Source organism: Ostrea edulis, chromosome 5 (genome assembly GCF_947568905.1).
Source record: "Ostrea edulis chromosome 5, xbOstEdul1.1, whole genome shotgun sequence".
NCBI classification, from domain to species: domain Eukaryota; kingdom Metazoa; phylum Mollusca; class Bivalvia; order Ostreida; family Ostreidae; genus Ostrea; species Ostrea edulis.
This window is the reverse complement of record NC_079168.1, coordinates 35,939,878-35,963,089: the sequence shown is the minus strand read 5'-3', so window position 1 is coordinate 35,963,089 and position 23,212 is coordinate 35,939,878. Positions and strand designations below refer to the sequence as shown.

General features: G+C 35.7%; 3 protein-coding genes and 1 long non-coding RNA gene across 4 annotated transcripts; 3 read left to right on the top strand and 1 right to left on the bottom strand.

Annotated features, from left to right (window-relative positions):
- Positions 1 to 1,593: 1,593 nt before the first annotated feature.
- LOC125649329 (stress response protein NhaX-like) lies at positions 1,594 to 4,928 on the top strand. Its single transcript, XM_048876774.2, has 4 exons — positions 1,594 to 1,783; positions 1,859 to 1,942; positions 3,375 to 3,484; positions 3,676 to 4,928. The coding sequence occupies exons 1-4, from the start codon at positions 1,729 to 1,731 to the stop codon at positions 3,898 to 3,900; spliced, it is 474 nt and encodes a 157-aa protein (XP_048732731.2). The 5' UTR covers positions 1,594 to 1,728; the 3' UTR covers positions 3,901 to 4,928.
- A 423-nt stretch (positions 4,929 to 5,351) lies between these two features.
- Positions 5,352 to 10,042, top strand: LOC125649330 (universal stress protein YxiE-like). The gene is made up of 4 exons (XM_048876775.2): positions 5,352 to 5,730; positions 7,059 to 7,142; positions 8,904 to 9,013; positions 9,284 to 10,042. Exons 1-4 carry the CDS (start codon positions 5,655 to 5,657, stop codon positions 9,473 to 9,475), a joined length of 462 nt encoding a protein of 153 aa, XP_048732732.1. The 5' UTR covers positions 5,352 to 5,654; the 3' UTR covers positions 9,476 to 10,042.
- Positions 10,043 to 11,668: 1,626 nt separating this feature from the next.
- LOC125649333 (U9-ctenitoxin-Pr1a-like) lies at positions 11,669 to 13,261 on the top strand. The gene is made up of 3 exons (XM_048876779.2): positions 11,669 to 11,820; positions 12,378 to 12,540; positions 13,111 to 13,261. The coding sequence occupies exons 1-3, from the start codon at positions 11,770 to 11,772 to the stop codon at positions 13,224 to 13,226; spliced, it is 330 nt and encodes a 109-aa protein (XP_048732736.2). The 5' UTR covers positions 11,669 to 11,769; the 3' UTR covers positions 13,227 to 13,261.
- LOC130054876 (uncharacterized) lies at positions 12,041 to 22,737 on the bottom strand. The gene is made up of 2 exons (XR_008803210.1): positions 21,585 to 22,737; positions 12,041 to 21,291 (listed from the first exon to the last, which is right to left on the bottom strand). It is a non-coding gene; the product is annotated as an uncharacterized LOC130054876 (long non-coding RNA).
- Positions 22,738 to 23,212: the final 475 nt, after the last annotated feature.

Genomic DNA, 23,212 nt, shown 5'->3' with positions numbered 1-23,212 from the left:
TTATCACAGTTCCCTTGTATCACACAGTTCCTACGTATCAAGCAGTCCCCATGTATCACACCCAGTTCCTACGTATTACACAGTTAACATGTATCCAATTTCTATGTATCAAATTTCCCATGTATCACGCAGTCACCATGAAAGGTGAAGATACCGAACAGTAATCCATGTCATAAACTCCTTATATCAATATAAAATGGATAGTTGGATAAACAAGGACCCCTATATATACCAGAAGTAAGATCAGGTTCCTAGGAGAAGTAAGCATCCCCTGTCGGTCGGTCTCACACAGTTTATATATCACACATTTCCTATCACACAGTTCCTACATTTCACACAATTCCTATGTATCACACAGTTCCTATATATCACACAGTTCCTATATATCACACAGTTTCTATCACACAGTTCCTATGTATCACACAGTTCCTATGTATCACACAGTTCCTATCACACAGTACCTATGTATCACATATTTCCTATGTATCACACATTTCCTATGTATCACACAGTTCCTATATATCACACAGTTCCTATATATCACACAGTTTCTATCACACAGTTCCTATGTATCACACAGTTCCTATGTATCACACAGTTCCTATCACACAGTACCTATGTATCACATATTTCCTATGTATCACACATTTCCTATGTATCACACAGTTCCAATCACACAGTTTCTATCACACAGTTCCTATGTACCACACATTTCCTATGTACCACACATTTCCTATGTATCACACAGTTCCTATGTATCACACAGCTCATATGTATCACACATTTCCTATGTATCACACAGTTCCAATCACACAGTTTCTATCACACAGTTCCTATGTATCACACATTTCCTATGTATCACACATTTCCTATGTATCACACAGTTCCTATGTATCACACAGCTCATATGTATCACACATTTCCTATGTATCACACAGTTCCTATGTATCACACAGCTCATATGTATCACACAGTTCCTATGTACCACACATTTCCTATGTACCACACATTTCCTATGTATCACACAGTTCCTATGTATCACACAGCTCATATGTATCACACATTTCCTATGTATCACACAGTTCCTATGTATCACACAGCTCATATGTATCACACATTTCCTATGTATCACACAGTACCTATGTATCACACAGCTCCTATGTATCACACAGTTTCTATCACACATTTCCTATGTATCACACATTTCCTATGTATCACACATTTAATTTCCTATGTATCACACATTTCCTATGTATCACACAGTTCCCATGTATCACACAGTTTACTGACCCCTAATTTTTTTGTTCTGGATATACATGTAATACTTAGGTTAAATAAAAAGTTATATTCTGATACGCTACTATTTTAACCACGTAATTACATGCCAGATATTGAACAATGTTAATACATTGGTTAGTAGAGCTTATATTTATTAAGAATCAACATGCATGAAAGTTTTCAACTAAATCATGTTTTGTGATATGTGTATAATATAAATACATAAATTACTCCCATGTTCAATTGCGTCAAGAAACTACTGATTAATATACCATATCACATGATCATAATGTGAACGTATTAAAGAACTGTTACGGAAATACACAAGTACTTTTAAACACAATGTACAATGTTTAGTTAGATACTCGTGGTCAGATTATTGTAGAGTGACTGCTCTATACTGGTGAAATTTGTAAATCGAAATCACATTGCAGAACTTTGTCATCTAGAATGAAGGTCATCATGGCGACAGACGGAAGTAAAATTGCCAGGGATGCTTTGGAATGTAAGTCCTATTCAAGGAAAGTATTTTCGTATCTTTTTTAAACACAGAACTTCATCATTTCTTTTTGATTATCAGGGTACATGCAGACTCTTCACAAGGACGAGAATCAGTTGTACATCGTCCACGTTACAGACAATCGTTACAGTTTTGAAACCAAAGGTGTGTTCTAAAGCTAAACGATCGTATTTTGTTTTTATCATTTTCCACATGAGGCGTCACGTAAGATAGATAAATAGATAGATAGATGATACATATATAAAATAGATAGATAGATGATAGATAAATATATAGATGATAGATAGATATATAGATCAATGATAGATAGATAGATTAATAGATAGATAGATAGATGATACATATATAAAATAGATGGATAGATGATAGATAGATAGATAGATAGATAGATGATACATATATAAAATAGATAGATAGACGATAGATAAATATATAGATGATAGATAGATATATAGATCAATGATAGATAGATTAATAGATAGATAGATAGATGATACATATATAAAATAGATGGATAGATGATAGATAGATAGATAGATAGATAGATAGATAGATAGATAGATTATAGATAGATAGATAGATAGATCAATGATAGATAGATAGATACATGTAGATAGATAAATAAATAGAAAGGTACATGTAGAAAGATAGATAGATTAAATCAAATTAATATCATACAGATTTGTTTTTATTTTTCTTACTTTGCCATGTACTTCATATACAGAATAATGCATAGTAAATACCCTTTTCTTTAACACATCAAAACCAACCCTAATATTAGTTTAAAGGTGAAAGCACAGAGGGCTGGTGTTGGTCGAGGGCTGATATGCGATGTGATATCGAAAGAGTTTGCTTCATTATATTTGTTACATACTTGGTAATAACACACACAAGATAAATAAAACAGAAACAAAGATAATTATATAAAGGATGTCTAAGAATTCAGTTTGTTTGTACTGAAACATAGTATAGATCTTTTCATTAGAAACTTGAAACATAAAAACTTCAAATTTATGCTTTAAATTCAATCAATATAATATGCGAATAAAGGAAATCGATGCAGAATATCTGCAAAGGACATATTACGGATCAATAACGACAGCTCATATAGTGACGTCGCTCGTATCATTTATGCAAGAAAGCCTGTATTTACGATTAAATTTGAAATAAAGTTGGTAATCGTTGGAGGATAAAAATTATATAAAACACAATATATATTTCATAAGACTAACCCTGAAATAAGTCAACAAATGTTTGGTTCTAGACCCCATAATACCAGGTGACCAACACCTGTTTGTTTTAGACCCCATGATACCAGCTGACCAAAACCTGTTTGTTTTAGACCCCATAATACCAGCTGACCAACACCTGTTTGTTTTAGACCCCATAATACCAGCTGACCAACACCTGTTTGTTTTAGACCCCATAATACCAGCTGACCAACACCTGTTTGTTTTAGACCCCATAATACCAGCTGACCAACACCTGTTTGTTTTAGACCCCATAATACCAGCTGACCAACACCTGTTTGTTTTAGACCCCATAATACCAGCTGATCAACACCTGTTTGTTTTAGACCCCGTAATACCAGCTGATCAACACCTGTTTGTTCTTGGGCGTCAGGAGGAAGACAAGAAGGCCAAAGCAGTGGTGAAAGAAATGGAGAGCTTCCTCTTACACAATAAAGTTAGCATCACAGAGAAATACTGATTTTGGTACATTGTGGGTTAAATAATAAATGTATGATTGATGAACATAATATAATGCACAGCCTACATTAAGTTGACTTACATGGAAGGTTACACGTTACACTGTTTATTAAACACCTTTCGGGAAATACACAAATACATTTCCAGTTTTGTGTTAATTCATTGTAGATTCATGGAGAAGTAAATCGTTTATTTGGAGATGTAGGAGAAGAAATCGTGAAAAGGGCCGCCTGTGTCAATGCCTCCTTGATTATCACGGGCAGTCGAGGTTTGGGTGTCATTCGACGGACGGTGTTGGGTAGCGTCAGTGATTATGTTGTTCAACATGCAAACATCCCAGTGATTGTCTTCAAAGACAAATCTTTCAAAAGTACTTCTTCTATTATCGATTGAATTAAAGTAGCATTATACCTGTCCTTGTCGTGTGTTACAGATAATACAAAAACATAGTACCTAAGGTAATTTCTCACCAAAAAATGTCATTGTTCAAGATGCACCTGATCCCACCTCATGTAAATCCAGGGGTCCGTGTTTGCCCAATTCTCTATTTTGTATTTCTTATAAGAGTTATGAGATTGATCACTGTTCGTAAGAGTATTTAAACTTCATAAGTAAAGAATATTATTGAATTTTGCCATATTTGAAAAAATAATTGTAGTGAAAACAGGTGCAATTTTCTATTTATTTCAGATCGATTAAGTTTTAATTTCATACAGATAAAGTAGAATTATCAAATTAAGACAAAATATCCCTGATTGTGGCCATAATAAAACTTGAATTACCTTGTAATTTAGAAGTCACATGACCTGAAGGTTTTCGGTTCACTAACTATGATGTCTCTATCTTGTACGATTCAAAAGTTATAACAAAGTTTATTTTGTTTGTTTTATATTGTTTAGTGTCCCTTTTGAATATTTTCTATTCGTGTTGAGACGCCATCAGCTGTAGCTGAAGTGCCACAAATTTTGATCCATGCTTAGGGCTCATATCAGGGTCTTGGGATTCTTTATCAAGCCTTTGAGATGACCTCAGGATACTTGACCCCATAATACCAGCTGATCAACACCCACCTGTTCGAGATATGGACTGTACAGAAAATACTTTGTACGCTTTATATCATTTTTAAATGTGGAAATTTGACCCCACAAGAAATGATTTCCAAGGGTCATTTTTTAACAAGGATCAAAATTTCACGCTTGAGAGGGTGACCCCTGGGGTCCTTATCTAATGTTACACCAGCGTGAAATGTGGCATTTCCTATCCTTATGTATTTGTAAAAATAATGCTCCAGCCATATAATTTGCTCAAATTCCACTTTTTAGATGAATATGTACTTGAATCTTTATATCATGTAGTATGTATCAAATATGTGCGATTTAACAATAAACGTATAAATTAAAAATAAAATACCAAGGAACAAACTTGGCTGTGGATTTTATTTATACACCTGTGGATTTCTGTGGTGCCGTGAAAATCATCCCGATTATTCCATGCTTTTCCTTTACTATCAACATACATGTATGCTATATCAGAATGAGAAGTTTTGATTACATGCTTTTCTGACATCATGTAGATATTCTCATCCCCATTGCTAATCGGAAGTCATCATCGCTAAATATACTTGAATGAAAAATAATTATGTTTCTGTTGGAACCTTGAGAGGAATAATTTCATCACCAAAGTAAGACAAACAAAAACAAAACAAAATAAACAAAAATAAAACCCAAACAAATAACAACAAACGCCTGAAACAAAATGAAGTCGCACACCGATCCAATCAAAGGAAATTGGTAGATATGAATTATTGATTCATGCCTATCATAAAAGTTCAATGTATTTAATTAAACTCTTAACACACTGGTTTAATACGGACGTCACATTTAAATCCACTGAAGACCTACTTCCCACTACGAGAACTTCGTTATTGATCGGGAAGCTGAATATTCAAACTAACACTCATTCGGGATCCAGTGATTTCCAGAGTTTTCCTATATGCCTATTCGTACTTCACGGGCTATTAGTAGTGCGAGACCTGTGTACATAGCATTAGTGTGCTAAAATCACTGAAGTGCGCATAAGTAAACAAATTTAAAATTTTATCTAATCGCGTGTTTATTCTCCGCTTACAAGACTGCACATTGTGTGCAATGGCGGACAAAGGAAAACAGCGAAAAATTTTGATTGCTATGGACGGGAGCGAATACTCTGAAGGGGCGCTAAAATGTAAGTATCTTAAGGAGATTGATTTTCTTGCAAGGTTTTTTGTAACATGTCTTCCACCGGGTTATGAATAATTCAAAAATATTAACTACGAGGGAAAAATCGTAACATAACAGCTGCAAAAAACACGCATTTCAAGGTACATGTACATTTGCGTTCAATACTAATCGTCTTCCAAATATAGTACACACATTGTATTGCATGTTCGAGTTCATGTTTTTCTCACAAAGCGTATATTATGTTACATGAGGTACAAAATTGCATATTTATAAAAATTAGAAGCAAGATAAAAGGGAAAAGCGGGATTGGTACAAGCGACTAGTAAAGTATATGTATACCTAGGAGAGTCGATCATATCGTACAATGTATGTTTTTGTTATAAATGTACAGAATTCTCAAAGGGTTGCTGTGTCTTTAGTTGACATTGATGCACAACATTTTAACGTGTTTGGAGTTTTTCAATAAGTGCTACTTCGTAACTTTTTCCTCAAGTATAAAAGAGCATTGCACTCTAAAATATAATGATATTCACCACCTACTGTATCTGATTGCTCTGCCATAGGTTACGTATGCTTTCTTCGCGTGGAGCTAGTTTCCATCTACCAATTTCAATAGGAATTTGTTGTTATTTGTTGTTCTATGCCTTTTACAAGTACGTTTCTGAATTTTGTTGGTATTACAAACAAATGATCTTCACAGCAAACGTTTGACTTAAAATACGATATATAACTCAGTTTTAAGACTCCGCCAACTCACAATTTCACTTTTGAAAAAAAAATGATCTTTTAATTTTTTTATTGTTGACAGTGCTTTCAAATTATTAACATTTATAGTATGGAATATAAATATTCCTTTTGTTTGTGATGGTCAGACGGTTCGATCGGCAATGACTATAATTAACAGAGAACCTGACGAGATTCAGGGGACCGGGTCCGAACCCCGGTCTGGTCCGTTGCTTTATCTCTTTACCTGTTACATTCAGTGCCGAAGACCATACCCTGGAACTGATAGGTGAAAATGCCTACCAAGGGATAAAGATACTGAGTTGATGTTTTCAAGCTGTGAAGATAGTTAAGGAGGGAGGAATGTGGTGGTCAGACGTGTTCGGTCACCGTTGCCAGATACACGTAACTCAGTTGGTAGAACACTTGATTAGAGATTCAAGAGGCTCTGAATCGAATCCAGGCCTGCCCTGTTGCGTTTTCATCCTTCCTGTTACAATATCATCGTTAATACATTGTAACATGACAACATGCAGATATTCACATGGCACACGAAATATCATCTGACTACAACCTGATAAAAAAAATCACAATCATTACATTTTTCAGGGTTTGTCAACCATTTGTATCAAAAGGATGATGACGTCACCGTACTGCACGTCACCGATCACAGAAGTTCCGCTTCCTATGGATGTAAGTATAGCCGTACAAGAACGACATGTACAGCAGGTCCTGTGTTGTCAAATGAATGCGATAAAGATCGATTTAAAATGTCTAGTGACTTTGATGAAAGTCAGTTTCATTTTTAAAATGAATCAAAACTTTGTAATCATATGTATTGATAAAATTTCACCGAGTTATTCAGTGAACATCTCCACTCATTGCATGTATTTGCCTAATTAGGCAATCCAACACTTTTGGCTGTTTTACAATTGCATATTTTAGTTGTTACTTTTTCACTTAATCTGTCGGTGTAATATTACATTTCCTGTTCCCTCTCGTATACTAGCTACGTAAAACGATAATGAGTGAAGACCACGTATTTAGCGGATCCTTAAGTTGAATATTGTCTCAAAAGTTAACAAAGAATACTTCAATGATGGAAAGAATATTTAAGTTTGAACCTCTCAAACGATTATGAGAAAACAGATAAGATATTGTATGCCATGTTTTTAACTACAAAAAACCCTGAAGCTGTAGACTCCCCTGCATGTGTATTAACAGGAAGTAATTGACTTGGCAATATACATGCACTGAGAAAATATAATTGTTACCATACGCTTCGTTTTGACAACTGATAAACGAAAGTTCTTTAAACATATCATGTGTTGAAGGAAGATGATTCTATATAACCTTTTAAAGATGACTAATGAGCACAGTATGCAACAAATTCGAATTTTTAAGTTAGCCTGCCGTTACAGATAATGTAGGTGTCATAATGGAGGGGCGTCAACAGATATGTCTAACTAAGTTCAGTGTCTTGTGAACAATATCATTTGATCCTGTCGAAGCTAGCTTAAGTTAACCCCAATTACTCTTACCCTCAGGATATCAAATACTCATTGTATTAAGATCTCTTTTCCTTCTGTGAAGCATTTTACACAGGGTTTCATCCACGTTGATTTTCATGACTGCATTATGTGGAAGACATCATTTGTTGTTAGATAGCATTAGTCTTTAGTAATAAGCTGAATTTGTAAACAAGGAAACAACCATTATCCTTATATCCTGTTTCGAGTTTCACCACAGAGACTCGTGCAGTCATCAGTTTTTGAATCTGATTATTTTCTTTTTAAAAGATAATTTGTTGAAATTTCAATTGACATATACATTGAACCTGTAATGATACATGTAAGTTTTAAATTCGAAATGGTCTAAGTGCAATTTCGGTCGGCACCCATCCTCATATATCATGACACAAAAATCAGTAAAACAAAACTATACTGTATAACCTTCGCCTCTGTGTTACATTTTCAATGCCCTCTTTTAATTATATTTGCAACAAAATGATCAAAATTATATCTATTGATTTTTGAAAGCTACTATTCATAAAGTATAATAACGATCCAAACCAGTCTGTAATATCAATTGCTAACCGTTTATCATTACTCTGCATTAAATTCACCTTGAGAAGCATGCGTGCGTCAAGAAAATATTGACTTTTTATACCAACAAAACTTTTGATGGTGATAAGTAGTACTGCCATATGTCGCAGAAAACGATTATTGCACAATCTTAATTGTGTGCCATATTACAGCAAATGACCGAACATTTTCATCCATAGAGTCTTCACCATAAATGTTGTATTTCGATTTGGAGGAAAATGACACAAATATATAAATTAATCTGTTTTCTGTTACCACTGCACAGCTGCAGTTGAAACTGTTTTCCTCGCATACGTTTCTTCTTTATCTAAGAGGCGGATTCATTATGTATACTTGTGTTTACTATCAGCTAACTGGATGCCTGTGGATCCTACGTTCGTCCACACAGCGTTTAAAGAGGAGGAAGAGAAGGCCAAAATCACAATCAAGAAACTGGACGCAATATTAATGGACGCTGGGGTATCATTATTTTCTGAACAACGATCGACTTACTAGTTTTTGACAGTCTGACGATAAACCCTGAATAATCTACATACTTTTCACATGCATGTTGTATTCTGTTTGTATCTTGCTTAAAGATGATTTACGAAAAGTGAAACTAGTGAAAGATAAAAAAAATATATATTTAACGCAGTAACTGGGCTACTTCCTTTTTCCTTGTTAACATTGCCAAATCGATACATTTATAACACTGTGTATATTTATATCATCAACTATTTGTTCGTCTAGGTTCAAGGAAATGTTGTTCGAGCACACGGCGACCCTGGAGAACAGATCGTCAAAACGTCGGAAGAGCTAGGGGTTACCATGATCATAATTGCCTGTCGTGGGCTTGGGAAAATCAGGCGGACTATCATGGGAAGTGTTAGCGATTATGTGGTCCATCATTCGTCTATACCGGTCGTTGTTTGTCGCCATTAAAAGAATCAGGAATTCGTTTTGCTGTGTTCTGCACAATTGCCTGTGTCGTTTTGTTTTACTTTTCTATGTGTTTTTATCTTTTATAAGTATGAACTGTATTTTTTCTTTTATAAGTATGAACTGTATAAATGTGAGGGGTATAAATACACCGATGTTTGTCTAACAGCATAATTTACAGTAATGTACATGTAAATGAAAGCATATTCTACTTCTTACAGTACATGTGTAAGCATATATATATACTGTACAATGAATATATGCAACATAATTTTTAAAATGATAAATCCAGTAAATGCTGAAACTCAGGCTTTTGTTTAGAGTAATTACATTGCATATATATATTCCTTATTTTGACAAAAAAGATAATTTACGATCGTGTTTATACACGTATTGCTTTAATTTCGTTATTTTTGTGCGACAATGACCCTATTTATTTCTGTGTTTCAAGGTTTGTCCCTACCATTTATGTAGGTGTATTGTGTGTGAAGGCCTGTTTCTATTGACCATCAACCACTGTTTGTCTTTTTAAAGAGAAATTTTAAAAAAGTTTATGTACACTTTAAGAAAGTGTTTTGTTTTATATATATTATTTTGCGTATATTATAGAAATAGCCCCACCCACCCCGACTCTTTAAACATTCACGAACGCTATGGCTATTTTATAAAGTATGAATGATTTGTGCGATAATTGGATTTTTAAATCGAGGCAGGTTACTGACAAACAAGTTGATGTTGCAGGGGTTTCAACCGATTGTTAGGCCGTTCTTGGCACACTGAATTTGACTACGGATTACTCCGTTTACATGGTTAAGGTGGGTGTCACCCGTCAACAGGGGATACTTAATCCTAGGCACCTGAACCCACTTCTAGTATATTCAGGGGTCCGTGTTTGCCCAACTCTCTATTTTGTATTCTTACAGGAGTTATGAGATTGATCACTGTTCGTTATCTTCACCTTTCATTATAATTTTAAGAAATATTGTAAGATGTTGCGACAAAATCACTGAAATTCATCAGTTTACATATATACAATACACACACACACACACATACACACACACAGATATATATATATATATATATATATATATATATATATATATATATATATATATAAAGCACTAAATAATCACAACTAGGTACTGAAAATTTTCGCCCCAATGTCATGCACATACATGTTCATTTAAACATATATTTGTACATATATTTACACATACATACATACATGCATGTACAAATTGTCGTAAATACACTCACATACATATAAAGTGTACATATTAATTCATTTTGATTGCAGAATTTAACAAAAAGTATACTTATAAATCATGAACTATGGTGGCTGATTTGACATACCGTCATCAATGCATAGAAGGAATGTCCATGTAACACCTGTGGTCAGGCGACACGTTTAATTTGTAAATGGTTGATATCCATGCTTAACTGGAATACCATGTTCACCATTTCAATACCCGAAATAGATATACATGTACATGTGTATGTACATGTATTGCATTAAACAACAGGTTCATTTACCGGGTACATACCACACCGTATCATATAAACTCATACGCTTGTGGACAAACTAACAAACTATTTATTTTAAGCCAGCTGTGGTCAATTGTCTGGTTTTTTGGTTCAAGATATGAAAGAAAATTTTACAATTTGAATTAGTTTTATCACTTCGTCTACAGCTATTCAATTTTAGTTTTTTTCCCATTGAGTAAAATCAAACCTTTCGAAAACTACTAAATTTTCCGTTGGTAGTTTTAGATGAATTCCCCACCTCGTCTAATACTCTTTTAATTGACATCGTAAATGTTATTAAATGCTGAAGAAAATAGAAGGCAGTATAAATAACGTTTTCCCATAATATCCTCTTCTCGACTCATAAGTATTATCCCAAACTGATGAATGTATGAGCATCGTATTCGGTAATTAATATTTGATGCCTGCAGTTTTGTCTAATAGTTTGTGGTCATGAGTTTACGAACACGATGGAATGATAAAGTGAAGTTTGTTCATCCTTGATGAAATCAAGTAGTATGTCAAAAGATATGTCTGCTTTTAGCAAAAAAAATATGGTAACAACTACAGAGTTTTTAAAAACACAAATATAAAAGTGATTTATTAACGTTATAACGGCATTGATCTAGATTAATTTAGCTCTTGTCTCCTATATCAGGAACTACCGTGTAAACTTATCTCTAGAACTATCAACCTCTGTTGATAAGACATATATTGCGGAAGATCTGTAGATCTGGGAGCACTGGTATAGGTTTGTCCGACAGAACAAGATGTACATCCTTACGGGACTAACGCTATGTACTGTGTCACTCATGGTCATGGTAAGTATATATACAGTGTGCATACAACTGTGCAGAGGGCATACCATTTCTATGACGCAGTGTCACTTCAATACACAGATTGTTTATTTAAAATGATATAGAATATCGAACATAACTCCCTTTCCATGCAGTAAATGTGATAAGAAAGCAACACGTATTTACTTGTTGAAAATAATTCAGCACTGCCGTCAAATCTCTCTCTCTCTCTCTCTCTCTCTCTCTCTCTCTCTCTCTCTCTCTATAGAGTCAAAAAATAAAATCCAGTACTCAAATTTTTCTCTATAGCGCTTTCGCCCTGTGGGCTCGTCAGTATATTTTTAAACAATGAATATACTACCGGTCACGGTGGTTCCATGGTTAGAGAGTTCATGTCGTGACCGGAGGGTCATAGGTTCGAGCTCCGTTCATGCCTTGGCTGCGTCAAAATATGACAAATAATCAAACAGAATTTATTCGTCTTTGTAATGCAACAATATTAGGTCTCAAGAATAATTACAACATATGTTACAATGTTTCTGTCGATAATTTTTTAAAGCAGAAATCTCTTTACATTTAAGGGTGCTTTGAGGGATGACTGTGCCTCTAACAGTGACTGCCCCGCCACGCACTGCTGTGTGACGGACTATCACGGGAAGTACTGTTCTGCCTACCAGAACGCCACCCAACCGTGTCATCTTCCGGGTCACACACTCCATCTGTACCACTGTAACTGTGCCCCAGGTAACAATGCGTCTTATACTATCTCCATAGCAATTTACCTTGATTTAGTGGCTATGTAAGAGACTACTACCTTTAAATGTCCCATGTCTTTTATTCCTTTCTTGTATAGCTATGCCAATACAATACAGTGGCGGATTTACGGGGGGAGGGGTGCCCCCCACCCATCCCCCCGCTGTTCTTTTTTTTAACCACACCCGAACCTATAAAGGATGTGGTGACTATAAATGAAAGGAAGAAGGAACACGAATTTCAGTCGAAAATGCATTAAAATGCACCATTTTAAATAATTCTTTTTAGAATTTTCCAAAGGGAGGAACAAGAATTTCAGTCGAAAATGCATTAAAATGCACCATTTTAAATCAATCTTTAAAATTTTCCAGGGGGAGGCTCCCCCCATGGGAGGGTGTTTACCCCTCCCATGCTCTCCCCCTTCGGCCCTTTGGGTCCCAACCCTCCCCACAGTAAGGTCTAGATCCGCCACTGCGATAGGTGCATAGCGTTGTTTTATAGAAACATGATGTTTTTTCAATGTAGTATATTAAAATGGCTGACAAACATTTTTATTTGTAGGATACAACTGCCAACCTTTACATATATCTGCAGAAGGTTCACTAGCAGGTGCTCTGCATCAGGTGGAGACTATCCTGTCACATACTGGTTATGGGACATGTGTGCCAGTCGTATAAATTCTTATTTTGTATATTAAACAGCTAAAATCTCAGTTGTATATAATTTAGTTGTATCATTCAGACCAAGTTCATCGACATTTCTTTCGCTGATATCGCCGATATCGATATACTCTAGAAGCTCTCTATACACTCTGATAATCAGTCGATGATATCGTCGATATAGCGAATGGTCGCTATCAAACGTAAATGTGTAATTCCTTACTTTCGTTCAATCCATGTTCACGGATAATTCGATGTCTATATCGACGATATCGTTTGTAAATTGTATATTTTATGATGGTTTTATCGTTATCAACAATACCATCGTAATGGTTTCAAAATAAATACCTCTGTATGAACGAGGGTGTGGGAAGTCGGTTATTGTGGTGCATGGTGGTGCATTATATAGTTAGTAAGTTAAAAATAAATGAGGGTATGAACTGTGACGCTTCACGCCCGCATACCATGAAAAGTATGCCAGCGTGAAGTGTGGCAGTTCTGTGTTATACAATTAAGTCGAGCTAATTGTGATGCTGAGAATTTGTTATTGCAAAAATACCGAGTCATCCTCCCTCTCTGAGTTGTTGGTGTATTCGCTATGTGTTTTTCATGATCAGTGTGCCTACTTCGGACCGATCTCTATGACCTTTGACCCCCAAAACACTTAATAGGAAATTAAAGTTAGTTTGTTTGGTATGTTTTTATATCAAAGGAATACCATAGATAGACATGTTGTAATGCATGAAGGCTAATCAGCCAATTTGCTTCGTACTTCATGTAAAATTCCACGACAACGGGGGATTTCTATATTTTAGTAGACATTAACATGGACACTACGTCATTTCACATGTAAACAGACGGTGTTTGCAATGCAATTGACAAATGCATCCTACAACCTTCATCTAATAACATTTCGAAGTTGCAAAACTCACCTCAATTCAAGAATATATTTGTCAATTGCCGTAGTGCCAGTGGAGAAAAGTATTCATTTCTTCGGCTGCACTTCACAAACAACGGTCATATTAAAACACCTGTGTGATCCAATACAGATGTTTAAAAATGGCCGCCGGTTGTAGTTTTTTCCTGTATTTATAACTATCTAAGTCATAGGCAATTTCGCTGCCTTATACCCCATGTTCTTTTTCAAACACTATCAATGTCGGTGGTATGGGTAGTGTATGTTACCCATGGTGATGACTATAAACAGTTATCGCTTATAAAGTAAAATCACTAATTTAGTGCTGTCTGATGTGTTACCAACTGTTAAGTCGTTCTTTACATTCTGATTTTGACTACGGTTTACTACGTTTACTAGTAAAGGGTTCAGGGTGGGTGTGATCGGTCAACAGGGGATGCTTATTCTTCCTATTCACCTAATGTGTTCAGGGGTCCGTGCTTGCCCTACTCTCTTTGCATTTTTATAGGATTTATGATATTGATCACTGCTCGTTATTTTTACTTTTTCATGCAAATGGAAAATATCTGCTAAAATAATTTATGGATTTTTATCGTGTAGGATTTTTATTCTAATTTGTTATAGGCATCAATGGAATTTTAGCACGAATCATAAGGGATTTAATACCAGAATGAAAATATACGTCATCGCTGTTGTACATTATGGTGACAGTTAAACCTCGTGCGCTTTTATTCAGTTGTTCTCAATTTTAACCCCGTGCTTAGAAAATTGCTGTAGGTTACTAATCTAATTTTGAATTACTACTAGATCTACAGTAAATAGTTAAACTTTATTTTACTACAATTGCTTTTTTAGATTTGGAAATGTCGATCAAGTGTCCACTTGCCTATCTCAAAAATAGAATTATTGTTCCAGTTACTCTCCAAAATCTTGACATCAAGATTGACAAGGTTAAATTTGAGATCGTTGTGGTTGATGTTGGAAATTACCATTTGTTATCAGCTTGGATTATCATTGACACTAAAACTGTACAGACATTTCATTGTGAGTTCATTGTCACACAAATCGTTGAGATCTCTTATTTCATTCTTGTACATGTACCTAATCTACACATTAACCCCTTTTCAGTATGAATACTCCAACATCTGGCCGTTGTTAAACACCAGAGCACCATAGTTTCCATGTTATTAATTTCATTAACTTTTAATTATTTATGTTTTGCATAAAGCTACCATTACATGGTGGTAATCTTCCAGGGGATTAAAACGCGTGATAATCTCTATGTACAGGCATTCTATTCGAATGGCATTACAGCGGCGGATCCAGAAATCTCTTAACATGAACGGGGGATAAAAGGCTGGGGTCTGGCGTCTGCCTTATTTAACAAAATAAAACTTATATAAAACATTGTTTTTGACATAATTCTATAAGAATGTGATAATATCTAGTACTGATTACTAAAAACAGGGAAGGGGGATGCCTGGCGCCCTATCACTGGATCCGCCATGGCATTACGAGTAGTACATCTATGTTTCACATCTTGATAGCGATTCATATGATTCTAATCATCTAAGTTGCATCATAATTTGTTTATGGTTAATGCATCCATGCAAATCTCCAGACAAAGCCCAGTAATAAAACATGGACTCGGCCGCTTAAAGCAGTTGGGATAATGGGCACCACCGTCACGTACTGGGTACTACCATCGTCATGGTACCTGTCATTCTCTTCGTGGCGGTTACAGTTCCATGAATACTTTGGGATCCTAGTTATTCTGTGGTTCCACAATTCAGTGTAACCAAAACCAGTGATAAGGTATGATGATACAATGCGGCTTGAATTTGAAATATTAACCTTGATAACCTTCTTGGTCTCAAATCTTTCCTTGAGGACTATAATCTGATTGATTCAAACAATCAACCTTGGACTATACAAGTCGTCAAATGTGATAACGTGATTATAACTGGTAGTTACAGGTGCACTATACCCAGTGGTTTCAATTTCGCTCGTTACTGGTTTGAATGTATGCTGCATGCTACACAATTAGAACGAATTCAAAATGCTGAGTTTGGTTTGTAATGATTGAATGATATACCGTGTGAGGAAATATGTAATAGGTCTACGAAGAAGCTGACGACCTCGCCAAATGACGGTAAAGAGTCTGAGTTAAGTTATAAGGCATGTCGTAAACTGCATTTTATCAATAGACCATTCATGTACCCCAAATGATTTGCAGACTGTCAGAGATATTTTCTGATATTTTTGTTTAAATCTAGTGTTTGACAGGTGTTTATTTCTATTTTAAAATGTTTGTTAGTTTTCATGCTTCATTTCATGTGTGAGTATCTTGAGGTTACACACATGTGCAATAACAAACATTCTAAGAGCATTGCATGACAACACATAGTCCCCTACCGGCCGCAAAAATTATTGAACACAACAATATTCTAAGTTCAATATGTAGGTTATGGTAAACGGGACATTGGGGGAATCAGTATAGGAATGGCTGGAAATCGACCACTATTCAGGTACAAATACTAGATCAGGAAAAAAGACAAATCTATAATTTTTATGGTCTATTTTTAACCAAGTCAATGAACTGTGAAATGTAGGTGATCATGGATAATTGAGCTACAATTATGCATTACTATGTTACAATTTTTATTGAGTGTAGTACATAATGTACTCTTATCTACAGAAATAAGAAACTTGAATGTAAACTTTAAGTTGGTTTGGATATGACTCCTCTAGTTCTTATCAACTTTGTAGAAGCGAACTAAAAATGTATGAATTATCAAATGAATATCTACAAGCACAACCAAGGTGGCAGGGAATAGTTCTTTTGGTACTGAAACATGTGGATAGGGGGTATACATCAAAGTCAGATTATGATAGACTAATGAAAAATCATATTTCCCTTTTATGTCAGTACTTGTATTTCATATTGGTGTAGTTAATAAATTATGACCCTAAATTACATGTAATCTATACATACTGGTGCTGGTACACAAAACATGCTCTGAGCAGGTGCCCCTTTTTGGTTTGATTTTCTGTCATTTTGGCTAATCCGCACCACCCCCACACCATCACAGTACCAAGCGTGGGGATTTAGACACTATACACAATTAAGAACCCTGTCTGCCCTTCTTAAAAATTTACCTTACATATGGGGCCATCCATCTTCCCTCTCAGCTACAAACCTTTTGCTGGACCATGCATGTTTTCACCGGAATTTCTTCAGCAACTGACCACGTGTCTTAGTTTCTTATTAGTATCCATCTATATGCTAGGAATCATGGTGACACCTATATGTTGTATATCAACATTTTCATTAAGCACTCAGCTACATTTGACATGTATCCTAAAATTCTTGTATACATTTTTACACAAGTAATATCACTTCAAAATGGGGTATTTCCAATTTTTTAAAACATTGTCCGGGCCTATGGTGCGAAACTGTCCCCTACTACCCAAACAAGTCCGAAAAACTAATAATTCACACTATATTCCGAAGTCCAAGGACCGTAACTCGGCGAAAGGTCACAAAAATTAAAACTTGATCTGTAGCACGTTATGACAAAGCAATGTATCAAATATCAAATGAATATCTGCATACTCAACAAAAAAAAATCAAAAAAAAAATCCGAAAAACTGATAATTCTAGAGGTAGAGCGTTCGCGGAAGGTCGGGGTTCGAATCCCGGCCGCGACATACCTAAGTCGTTCAAACATATAGTGACAGTTCCATCGCCAAACGCTCGGCATCAGGTGTGACTGTCACGGGTTCTCGGAAATGACCTTAAAAACGGATGTCCCGTGTCATAGTAGGTGTGGCACGATAATGAACCCTCACTGCTCAATGGCCGCAAGCGCCGAGCAAAGGCCTAAATTCAAAGCTCTTCACCGGTATTGGTGACATCTCCATATGAGTGAAAAGATTTCGAGAGAGTCATCAAATAAGATACAATCAATCAATCTAAGTCCAAGGGCCATGACGTGAAAAATCAACAGATCGGAACAAACTTCGAATTTGATCTGCAACTTGTTATGGCAAACCAATGTGCCAAACATTAAATGAATAACTGCAAGAACAGAGAAAAATGTGTGGAAAACTGATTTGCCAGACTGACGGACAGACTGACAACCGAACGGACTGCAAACCTAAGTCCCCTTCGACTTCGTCGGGAGGGAATCCTATTAATTGACTAGTAGGATTCACTTAACTCAGTTTTATAAAAGTATGGTATAGTATTGTATTACAATACGATTGTCCTGTATGTTTATAGACACTCTGCAGAATGGTTCGATTTGTTTAAAGTCAGCATTTTGTAAATTCTATGGTCCTTACAATCATCTAGTTTGCCAATACAACCTATCATTGGGTCAAATACTGTCTGACGTGTTTCATGCTGATTGTTAGGCCGTTCTTGGTACACTGATTTTGACTACGGATAACTCCGTTTACATTATCAAAATTTTGGCCTCACGGCGGGTGTGAACGGTCGAAAGGGATGCTTATTCTTCCTAGGAACCTGATCCCACCTCTGTATTTTGTTGTATAAATATACAAATGGATTGGTTACAAGCTATAGCAACATTGCTTCTCTTATGCACCTCGACGACTCTGTGATGTCTTTTATTTCGAGTTGACAGGGAGATATTGAATTGACATATGAATGAAAATTGTTATTGTTAATAGATAAAAACGTCGCCGATATATCTAAATGTTGAATTGAAGGCAACAGCAAGAGATTATTTCTTCTAATGTAGAAGTTTTTTTAAAATAAATTCTGCTTCATAGGAATATCAAAACAGGTCAGCTAACAAAGGGGCACAATTCGTGCCGATGGGAATTCCAACAGACTGTTGGAAGACTTGATCACCAAAGACCACGAAGATATTGTCAATGAGGAACTCCAGCATATTTTTTTTTTATTTGAACTTCAGAGTATTTGTGCATGGAATCAGAGTGGTGTTTAACAAAGTAATTTTTTGGATGACTGATCACTAGATAGGAATATTTCCGTTTTCCATTTTTGTTGAAAAATTGCTGTCTACAATGTGTTTAATCGTGAGAAATGGTTGTGTAAAGTGTTGAAAAGTCATACGTTTTGATGTTGTTGATTTGAGTTAAGTTTTGCGATTTCAAGTTTAGTAAAAGTCTTTAGAATTTTTTAGAATCCACATTTGATTTACACCACCGCTTGTATATGTAGTCGCACATTACGTTTGAAGTTTCTTCTTCACAGCTGTTAATATTTAAGTAAGGAGCAAAGATAGGGGCTTGGTAGAACACTTGCTGGATCCAGCAATGCGTCTGTGCAAAGGCTTTTATGAAGTTTAGGAACCCAGTATAGGTACGGTAATTCATATTCATCCGACCTATTAAATGTGTCTAACATTGAAGCATGGTTTTGAAGAATTTCATTTTTTGAAAGGGCACTTGTGAAGGAGATATTGTTGCAACAATATGCATTATAAACCCACACACACACACACACACACACACACACACACACACACACACACACACACTCTCTCTCTCTCTCTCTCTCTCTCTCTCTCTCTCTCTCTCTCTCTCTCTCTGGTATATACATAACTATTCATTTATCAAGGAATGTTTGCAACTGTACTGTTGAGAACAACCATATCAAATCATGAAAACCCACCAATTTAACATTTTCAAAGGTCTTTTTCATGAATTGATTGTGCAAATATTTATAAAAGATTAGAATTACATTGTATTATATACATATATGCATCTATTAATTGATTGAATATTATATTATTTAACGTTCCTCTCAAGAATATTTCACTGATATGGAGACGTCACAAATGCAGGTGAAGGGCTGCAAAATTTAGGCCTATGCCCGGCGCTTATGGCCATTGAGCAGGGAGGGATTTTTATCGTGCCACACCTGCTGTGACACGGGACCTCGGTTTTTGCGGTCTCATCCGAAGGACCGTCCCATTTAGTCACCTCTTACGACAAGCAAGGTTACTGAGGACCTATTCTATCCCGGATGCCCACGGGATTATATGTATGGTAAATTAATTCGTGGGAGGAAGAGTGTCCATCTCAAGAAAGTCATTCTTTAAGGATGCGTCATTTTCGCAGTATGTGTTATTGAAATGCAAGCATGCTGCCCCTTCGTTTTTGAGATTATGTCCACTTCTTTAGGAACAATATATTTCAACACCTGAAACTATCTATGACTTGATACTTCACAACAGAGATCCACTTGTCTTTGGAATTTAGAGAATATATTCGACATCAACAGATACGGTATCAATCAGATAACAAGGGAGGTGTACATGTAAGAAATTGGATTAAAATATGGTATTTGTGAAACAATTACAAAAAAAAGACAAACAAAAACCAACAGCACATACTAACTATTTGGGAAATGATATTAAATGAAAGGTGAAGATAACGAACAGTGAGCAATCTCATAACTCCAAGCAATACAAAATAGAGTTGGGCAAACACGGACCCCTGGATATACCAGTGGTGGGATCAGGTGCCAAGGAGTAGTAAACATCCCCTGTCGACCAGTCAAACCCACCGTGAGCCCTCTATATCTTGATCAGGTAAACGGGAGTTATCCGTAGTCAAACCAGTGTGCAAAAACCGGCCTAACAATCGATATGAAATCTCAATTACATATATGTATCATTGTAAATTTAATATTACAGAACTTGAAATTGATTTTGCATTGATCTTTGTAGCTCACGCAGGGACTTAATAAAATTTCCATTACATGTACTATGTCTGATTCTTCACAAAGATATTTGATCAAGGAGCTAGGAAAAGCACTTTAAGAAAATTTAGTTAGAGAAATTCGCAGTAGTAGAAGTGGAAATACAATGTTGATAATCATGGCATAAGGGTAACCACTAATCATATAAAATGACCAACATAGACAAGGGTTATCATTTTTACATCACATCTTGTGATAGACAGAGTGTGAGTTAAGACTTTCAAGCTAATCCAGAGGCATATACTGTGTCTGTTGCAGACATTGGCATACATAGTTTTTCTTTGAAGAATCATGGCGGAACATCTTCCTGGATTTCGGTGATTTTCAGTTGTAATACCTGGGCATATTCCCAATGTCTATCAGGAGGAACTGGAAAGACCTTCAACAATATATTCTTTGCCGCTGTCCTAAAATAATGAGTATTCTTAGGAAGGCTGTCTCAAAATACTACAGGAATATACACAATAGATGAATAAATGCATGAAACCAATATAATATATCAATGAAGTTTGTTTAAGTTTGAAAATAACTAAGTACAGAGAGAGTATATACATTTGTGATTTAGTTGTATTTGTAGTATATATTATTTCAGAAATGGTAGAGAAAGAAGCACTTTTGACAAATTTCTGTGCGTTTGTAAGGAAAAAGGTAAACATAATGAACAGTGATCAATGTCATAAAGAATTGGGCAAACACGTACCCCTGGACATACCAGAGGTGGGTTCAGGTGCCTAGGAGGAGTAACCATCCCTTGCTGTCGACCGGTCACACTCGCCGTGAGCCCTATATCTTGATCAGGTAAACCGAGAAATCCGTAATTAAGATTCTTTAAACCCCTGTAACATCAACTTAGTTGTCAGTCTCCTGTCTCGATTTAAAAAAATGATCATGTGTAGAACAAGCTCTTGGGTATCGAATCAATTGAAAGACATATAAACACATGCAGATAATAATGGAATATTGCTAGATATACCCGATAATATAGGAAGCTAAGGATAGAGAAGCTGAAGTAATTCTGTTTTTTCATCAAGTTGAGTTGTTAGTTTGCCGTTAAATTATAACATCTATGTTCAACAAAATATTTGAGAATGAAGCATACGTGGAATACTATGCTGTCTTTTATTTTGAATTCACGGGGATATATCGAATCGACATACATGTATGAATGAAAATGATTAGGCTATTGTTGATAGATAAAACGTCGTCGATAAATCTAAATGTCGACTTGAAGGCCAAAGCAAAAGATTTTTTCTTTTCGTGAATAGAAGCTTTTGAATAATTCTGCCTCTTAAGACTATAAAAAGAAGTCGGCTTATAAAGTAGCACAATTAGTGCCCATGGGAATTCCAACAGAACGATTGAAGACATTTTCTCTCTCTCTCTCTCTCTCTGTTTACTAGGTTATTTATCGTTCAGAGAACAGGACAGAGGGGCTCGAAATTCTAAGTTCAAAAGGGGCATACATGTAACTCCCAGAAATATTATTGAATCAGAATGTCCTGGTAATATGCACATCTACACTGTGTGCCCTTATTAACTACAAATAGTTGCTCTGACAAAAAAGACTGACGGACGGGTCAAAAACATTATACCCTCCGCAACTTTGTTGTGTGAGGTATGATAATTCATGTTATTCACTTAAATAAATAAAAAAATGGCCTTCAAACCAGGCAAATATTTTAATACAAAAAATGAATAGTCTTTAGCGGTCACTAATTTGTATCCATTTGATGCATGGTTTTCGTAACTGCATATTCCTTTATTCTGATATCCTGTATTCAATGTCACATGTAAAACTATATTTAATTGATGCATTTAACTTAATCAATAGTCTCTATATCGATGAAACTTTATTTACCACCTAGCTGCAATGATGTAGCCCTCTCCGATTGGGGGGGGGGGGGGGGGGGGGGGGGAGATGTAATAATGTAGCCCTTTCCGATTTTTTTCTAACGTTTTCGGGATTGGGCTGCAATTTCATAGTATCTCTGTAATGGTGCAAAATAATTTTATGAATAACCGATAATATAATGTATTAGTCGCATATGTTTTTTACACCAAAAGGAGTACCAACTTTGTGCTTGGGCATGTCTAATAGAGGTGTTTTTCATTAAACATTATGTACAGCATGCAGAATTCTTCGTCTGCTCCGCCATGCTTGTTATCGCGAGATCTCGTAGGTGGATCTACTGAAAAACCTAAACATTGACAATCTGCGCGAAAATGTAGTTATTCGAGCCACTCCGACAAAGAAAGGAAAATCATATGGTTGCAGAAAGAATTTACACTCTGCTGTTCGTTGTCTAACTTGATATTAAATCTAAACCT

Excerpts from the sequence above, each read along its gene's own strand:
- LOC125649330 (XM_048876775.2), top strand. The coding sequence starts at position 5,655 with ATGGCGGACAAAGGAAAACAGCGAAAAATTTTGATTGCTATGGACGGG. Across the intron at positions 7,143-8,903 it reads AAGTTCCGCTTCCTATGGAT|CTAACTGGATGCCTGTGGAT; the intron begins GTAAGTATAGCC and ends GTTTACTATCAG. Across the intron at positions 9,014-9,283 it reads CAATATTAATGGACGCTGGG|GTTCAAGGAAATGTTGTTCG; the intron begins GTATCATTATTT and ends TTGTTCGTCTAG.
- LOC125649333 (XM_048876779.2), top strand. The coding sequence starts at position 11,770 with ATGTACATCCTTACGGGACTAACGCTATGTACTGTGTCACTCATGGTC. Across the intron at positions 11,821-12,377 it reads CTGTGTCACTCATGGTCATG|GGTGCTTTGAGGGATGACTG; the intron begins GTAAGTATATAT and ends TTTACATTTAAG. Across the intron at positions 12,541-13,110 it reads CCACTGTAACTGTGCCCCAG|GATACAACTGCCAACCTTTA; the intron begins GTAACAATGCGT and ends TTTTATTTGTAG.
- LOC125649329 (XM_048876774.2), top strand. The coding sequence starts at position 1,729 with ATGAAGGTCATCATGGCGACAGACGGAAGTAAAATTGCCAGGGATGCT. Across the intron at positions 1,784-1,858 it reads TGCCAGGGATGCTTTGGAAT|GGTACATGCAGACTCTTCAC; the intron begins GTAAGTCCTATT and ends TTTGATTATCAG. Across the intron at positions 1,943-3,374 it reads TTACAGTTTTGAAACCAAAG|ACCCCGTAATACCAGCTGAT; the intron begins GTGTGTTCTAAA and ends TGTTTGTTTTAG.